Below are 6,873 nucleotides of genomic sequence, written 5' to 3'. Positions count from 1 at the left end.
ATCATGTCCTCACTGTGCAGGTGTAAACTCGTGTCAGTCCTCACAAACAGCTTTCTATCGTGTCCTCACTGTGCAGGTGTAAACTCGTGTCAGTCCTCTCAAACAGCTTTCTATCGTGTCCTCACTGTGCAGGTGTAAACTCGTGTCAGTCCTCACAAACAGCTTTCTATCGTGTCCTCACTGTGCAGGTGTAAACTCGTGTCAGTCGTCTCAAACAGCTTTCTATCATGTCCTCACTGTGCAGGTGTAAACTCGTGTCAGTCCTCACAAACAGCTTTTTAACGTGTCCTCACTGTGCAGGTGTAAACTCGTATCAGTCCTCACAAACAGCTTCCTACTGTGTCCTCACTGTGCATGTGTAAAGTCAGAATGCTCCTAATGAACACTGACCTCAGAGTAGACGTATAGCGGGAGCACCAGCACCGCCAGCAGCAGGTCGGCCACCGCCAGACTGATGATGAAGTAGTTGGTGGCAGTTTTCAGGGAGCGCTCAGTGAGCACGCTCAGACACACCAGGATATTCCCTAGGATGATGACCAGGATTAGGGGGACACCGAGGACCAGGGCCAGGTAATTGTAGTCCCTCAGGTGCGTCTCACCTGGAGGACTGCCAGGTGTCACATTGTCCATGATTGAGGCGCTGAACTCAGCATCTGGACACAAAGCAGTTTCCTGTCAGGATGTTTCCCTGAAAGCTAGTTGGACTGTTTCAGAGGGGTGTAGGTCTCACCTTGCTGTTCCCTGTCCCAGGTGTTGCCTCAGTCCTGTTTCAGCAGGTTGACAGCAGACTGAGTTTGTGTTCTTCAGATGTTTCTCTTCACTCATCTTCTTCTTGCTTTCCTCTGGTGACTAAATAAGAAACACTAAATTAGTTTCACACTCACCGTCCTGCTGCCCCAAGTACTCGCTGGAAAACGTGGATTCATCCGCCACTGAAATTAGTCTCCAAACAAACACTGCCCTGTTTCCTCCTGTTGAAAACTGCAGCTGTTTCAGGAAAGTGTTGAGCCTTTTCTCAATGAAACTGTGTATCTGAGAGTACTTTTCAAAGATCCTGCTGGTTTTCTCCCACAGCCTAAATACCTGCAGGCTGAGTTTAGTTTCTGTGTCTGAATGTTTGGAACAAAGACAGATGGATCGTGGGTCCTCCTGCTTTAGCCGTGGTCGGTCCACCACTTTGGTCCAGGTTGAAACATGTCAGATGGAGATGAAGTTCGGTTCAGACGCACTCAGGGTGAACTGTAGCTTTGCTCATGATATAAAAAAACAGCAGTTATCTTAACGCATTGTCATGGGGTTGGATTTGCTTTAGATGTTTCCTGTTTTAATTTGAAATACTCACCTCTCCCCATGTTTCTTGGATAACTTAGTGGATTTTGGATTTCCTGGCTGCTCCTTTTCAGATTTGTTTTCCTGCACTGGACTGCTTTCCAGAATAAGATCACAGCTGCTCTGCAGCAGCTTCAGCATTACCATGGCACCCAGAGATAAGGACCAACACCATAGAGGGACACACATACACACACACACAAATATTTACACGCAAATATTCACACGCAAATACACACACAAATACACACGCAAATACACAAACAAATATACACACACAAATACACACACAAATATTCACACGCAAATATTCACACGCAAATACACACACAAATACACACGCAAATACACAAACAAATATGCACACACAAATATACACACACACACTGTGACAGTTTGGCTACAGGTTATTTTGGGATGCCAGTCAGGTTTCTCTCCTGACACGTTAGATATTTTAGGTTTTATCTCAGAATAATATATTAACCCACCAAAGGACACACAAGGGTACATATACAACGTTATGGACCCTCCCGTTGAATGCAAGAAAGTGAACAACAATGAAAAACCACAACTCTCTAGGTTGGTCCTCTGTGTAGTCTCTAGTTTGGTCCTCTGTGTGGTCTTTGGGTTGGTCCTCTGTGTGGTCTCTAGTTTGGTCCTCTGTGTGGTCTCTGGGTTGGTCCTGTGTGTGGTCTCTGGGTTGGTCCTCTGTGTGGTCTCTGGGTTGGTCCTCTGTGTGGTCTCTGGGTTGGTCCTCTGTGTGGTCTCTGGGTTGGTCGTCTGTGTGGTCTCTAGTTTGGTCCTCTGTGTGGTCTCTGGGTTGGTCCTCTGTGTGGTCTCTAGTTTGGTCCTCTGTGTGGTCTCTAGTTTGGTCCTCTGTGTGGTCTCTAGTTTGGTCCTCTGTGTGTTCTCTGGGTTGGTCCTCTGTGTGGTCTCTAGTTTGGTCCTCTGTGTGGTCTCTGGGTTGGTCCTCTGTGTGGTCTCTGGTCTGGGTTGTTCCTCTGTGTGGTCTGTAGTCTGGGTTGGTCCTCTGTGTAGTCTCTGGGTTGGTCCTCTGTGTGGTCTCTGGTCTGGGTTGTTCCTCTGTGTGGTCTCTGGTCTGGGTTGTTCCTCTGTGTGGTCTGTAGTCTGGGTTGGTCCTCTGTGTGGTCTCTGGTCCGGGTTGGTCCTCTGTGTGGTCTCTGGTCTGGGTTGTTCCTCTGTGTTGTCTGTAGTCTGGGTTGGTCCTCTGTGTGGTCTCTGGTCCGGGTTGGTCCTCTGTGTGGTCTCTGGTCTGGGTTGTTCCTCTGTGTTGTCTGTAGTCTGGGTTGGTCCTCTGTGTGGACTCTGGTCCGGGTTGGTCCTCTGTGTGGTCTCTGGTCTGGGTTGTTCCTCTGTGTGGTCTGTAGTCTGGGTTGGTCCTCTGTGTGGTCTCTGGTCCGGGTTGGTCCTCTGTGTGGTCTCTGGTCTGGGTTGTTCCGCTGTGTTGGCTGTAGTCTGGGTTGGTCCTCTGTGTGGTCTTTGGGTTGGTCCTCTGTGTGGTCTCTAGTTTGGTCCTCTGTGTGGTCTCTGGGTTGGTCCTCTGTGTGGTCTCTAGTTTGGTCCTCTGTGTGGTCTCTGGGTTTGTCCTCTGTGTGGTCTGTAGTTTGGTCCTCTGTGTGGTCTCTGGGTTTGTCCTCTGTGTGGTCTCTGGGTTGGTCCTCTGTGTGGTCTCTAGTTTGGTCCTCTGTGTGGTCTCTGGGTTGGTCTTCTGTGTGGTCTCTAGTTTGGTCCTCAGTGTGGTCTCTGAGTGAGTTTAGTGTTGGGGCAGGTTGCAGCGTTAACTAGCACAGTGTGCTCAGACTTCAGGGACATTTTGAGACTGTAGAGCTGCTGATGATCACCTCGCATTCACACAAAGTCACGTGACTTTTTAAACTCTTAAAAAAGGTTGCATATGCGACACAGCCTGGAGCCCTGAGCTGTCAACCCTGCTTCTCATTCTACAAATATAAATGATCAAGGGACGGGCAAAAACTCTGAGAAACAGGCTGCAGATAATAAACAGAAACAAACCTGTTGGAAGTGCACATTCAGTTAGTGGCTGCTGCATTTGCTGAAGATTAGCCAACGCCAGTGCAGCATCTGCATTTTCTGTGTAATCAGCAGAAAGACTTCACTGCTTTCTGCCTTTAGGGGGTAGTTTGAACATCTGAGCAGGTTTCATGAAGACCAGGCCTGAAAGCTCAGCCTGCAGCTCAGCAACATTACCGACAGCACAGACACAGAAATGATTCCCGTCAGCTGGTCGCCTCCTGCTGCTTTACAGATTCATCTCAGCAGAGCTTAGAGACGATGTTTCAGTGTCAGACAGAAGCTTCTCACAGTTTGTTCCACGCTGGGAAGAAACAGAAGGAGAGGTGGAACCAGGGCTGGATCAGACGGGAGGTCTTTCTCAGTGAGGTTTCTGAGAAGAGCTGCGTGCAGCTGGGTGGTGGGACAACAAAGGGACTCACGTGGCTTCACCTTGTAAACGCTGTCGTCGGCTTATCGCAATTGACCCTGAAACGCTACAGACAGCGTTTTAGAGCTTCCACAGCAAACTTAAGGAAATCTCAGGATAATATGTTGAACGCCACCTCATCAATCTGTTGTGGTTTTGGTGTTCGGTATTTCCTGTACCTTCACTTTCCCCCCGTTCTCTGGATGTTTAAGTCTTTTATTCTTTGGCTCCCCTCGTCTCTGCTTATTTCACTTCCTGTCTTTTTGGTTCTTTCCAGCTCTTCAGGCTTTTTCTGTGCTTCCTGTTTTATGTTGAAGAGTTGTGCCTCTTGTGTCTTTGCTTCCTGTCTGTGTGTTTCCACCTGTGCCTTGTTAATCACCTTCCAGCCTTTCCTGCTTGGATCACTGCTTTTCTTTTGCCTTCTGGAGTGCCTTACCATTTCTGTAAGTTTCCACTGCTTTGCCTTCGTCCTGTTTCCCTCTATAAGCTTAGCTCCACCCAACAGAAAAAAAACATCAGACCCTTACCTTCGGCTTCGGATTTAGAACGCATCATTCACACCTTCATTTGCTCCCGCCTCGACTTCTGCAGTGCCCTTTTCACTTCGCTGAAGGATTGGTGTTTTTAAAATCTTTCTGCCTCTTGTGTTTACATCTTGTGAGCTCTTGAACGTAGCTGAGGAGTCATTTCCCCTCTCCCACTGATGTAGTGAGCCCTGAGAAGGTACAGTTATCTAGTGGTTCAAAGAAAAAGACATTTTTGTGTTGCAGAAAAATATATTTTTTGATGTTTTGCTGACTCACACTGGAAAATCATCCAAAATGGATGCTGAAGTGTAAAATGGCAGTGCTGCTTGTGTTGTCATCAGTGACCACTGAGCACAGCATGATTCAAATGGAAAAATATTGATTGTAAACTCACAAACATGTTGACGTTAACTTCGTTGGATAACTTGTTGGATAACTTGTTGGATAACTTGTTGAACATTTTCACTCATTTAACATCTGAAAAGAGGAATTTTCATAAAGTATTTAAATCCTGCATTTTTCCGTTCATGTTAACGAGCTAACTATTGTCTTTATCTCTTCGTCTGTTGATGAATAACTGTGATTCTAGGCACATTACTGCCACCTGTAGATCAAGGAAACAGTGTGAAACCATAGGCTGAACTGTCCCTTTCACACCTGGTCTCTTTCTCGCCTGCTCTATATGTCACCTGGTCTCTTTCTATGTCACCTGTTGTCTTTCTCACCCGCTCTATATGTCACCTGGTCTCTTTCTATGTCACCTGGTCTCTTTCTCGCCCGGTCTATATGTCACCTGGTCTCTTTCTATGTCACCTGGTCTCTTTCTCGCCTGCTCTATATGTCACCTGGTCTCTTTCTATGTCACCTGGTCTCTTTCTTGCCCGCTCTATATGTCACCTGGTCTCTTTTTATGTCACCTGGTCTCTTTCTCGCCTGCTCTATATGTCACCTGGTCTCTTTCTATGTCACCTGGTCTCTTTCTCGCCCGGTCTATGTGTCACCTGGTCTCTTTCTATGTCACCTGGTCTCTTTCTCGCCCGGTCTATGTGTCACCTGGTCTCTTTCTATGTCACCTGGTCTCTTTCTCGCCCGGTCTATATGTCACCTGGTCTCTTTCTATGTCACCTGGTCTATTTCTTTCCCGCTCTATATGTCACCTGGTCTCTTTTAATGTAACCTGGTGTCTTTCTCGCCTGCTCTATATGTCTCCTGGTCTCTTTCTTGCCCGCTCTATATGTCACCTGGTCTCTTTCTATGTTACCTGGTCTCTTTCTCGCCCGGTCTATGTGTCACCTGGTCTCTTTCTATGTCACCTGGTCTCTTTCTCGCCCGCTCTATATATCACCTGGTCTCTTTCCAGCCCGCTCTGTGTCACCTGGTCTCTTTTTATTTCACCTGGTGTCTTTCTTGCCCGCTCTATATGTCACCTGGTGTCTTTCTCGCCTGCTCTATGTGTCACCTGGTCTCTTTCTCGCCCGCTCTATGTGTCACCTGGTCTCTTTCTATGTCACCCGGTCTCTTTCTCGCCTGGTCTATATATCACCTGGTCTCTTTCTCGCCCGGTCTATATGTCACCTGGTCTCTTTCTATGTCACCTGGTCTCTTTCTCGCCCGGTCTATGTGTCACCTGGTCTCTTTCTATGTCACCTGGTCTCTTTCTATGTCACCTGGTCTCTTTCTCACCCGCTCTGTCACCTGGTCTCTTTCTCGCCCGCTCTATATATCACCTGGTCTCTTTCTATGTCTCCTGGTCTCTTTCTCGCCCGGTCTATATGTCACCTGGTCTCTTTCTATGTCACCTGGTGTCTTTCTCACCCGCTCTATATGTCACCTGGTCTCTTTCTATGTCACCTGGTGTCTTTCTCACCCGCTCTATATGTCACCTGGTCTCTTTCTATGTCACCTGGTCTCTTTCTATGTCACCTGGTCTCTTTCTCACCCGCTCTGTCACCTGGTCTCTTTCTCGCCCGCTCTATATATCACCTGGTCTCTTTCCAGCCCGCTCTATGTGTCACCTGGTCTCTTTTTATTTCACCTGGTGTCTTTCTCGCCCGCTCTATATGTCACCTGGTCTCTTTTTATGTCACCTGGTGTCTTTCTTGCCTGCTCTATATGTCACCTAGTCTCTGTTTATGTCACCTGGTCTCTTTCTCGCCCGGTCTATGTGTCACCTGGTATCTTTCGCGCCCACTCTATGTCACCTGGTCTCTTTCTCGCCCGCTCTATATATCACCTGGTCTCTTTCTCGCCCGCTGTGTCACCTGGTCTCTTTCTCGCCCGCTCTATATGTCACCTGGTCTCTTTCTATGTCACCTGGTCTCTTTCTCGCCCGCTCTATGTCACCTGGTCTCTTTCTCGCCCGCTCTATGTGTCACCTGGTCTCTTTCTATGTCACCCGGTCTCTTTCTCGCCTGGTCTATGTATCACCTGGTCTCTTTCTCGCCCGGTCTATATGTCACCTGGTCTCTTTTTATGTCACCTGGTGTCTTTCTCGCCTGCTCTATATGTCACCTGGTCTCTTTTTATGTCACCTGGTCTCTTTCTCGCCCGCTCTGT

General features: G+C 47.9%; 1 protein-coding gene across 2 annotated transcripts in view; it reads right to left on the bottom strand.

The window, feature by feature from the left end:
• drd4-rs (dopamine receptor D4 related sequence) overlaps nt 1–1,433 on the bottom strand; it is a 6,343-nt gene extending 4,910 nt beyond the window's left edge. The window contains exons 1-4 of one of the 2 annotated variants that reach the window (XM_046040407.1): nt 1,343–1,433; nt 1,084–1,250; nt 731–849; nt 391–653 (exon numbers count right to left, since the gene is read on the bottom strand). In XM_046040407.1, coding sequence (XP_045896363.1) covers nt 391–630 — 240 coding nt within the window. In that variant the 5' untranslated portion in view covers nt 631–653; nt 731–849; nt 1,084–1,250; nt 1,343–1,433. Of the gene's footprint in view, nt 1–390; nt 654–730; nt 858–1,083; nt 1,251–1,342 lie in introns of those variants that run through there. The other variant, XM_046040408.1, reaches the window with a different exon arrangement.
• Nucleotides 1,434–6,873: the final 5,440 nt, after the last annotated feature.

This window comes from Micropterus dolomieu, linkage group LG23 (assembly GCF_021292245.1).
Source record: "Micropterus dolomieu isolate WLL.071019.BEF.003 ecotype Adirondacks linkage group LG23, ASM2129224v1, whole genome shotgun sequence".
Classification (NCBI taxonomy): Eukaryota; Metazoa; Chordata; class Actinopteri; order Centrarchiformes; family Centrarchidae; genus Micropterus; species Micropterus dolomieu.
Note: the sequence above shows the minus strand (reverse complement) of the source record. Positions and strands in the feature narration are given on the sequence as shown.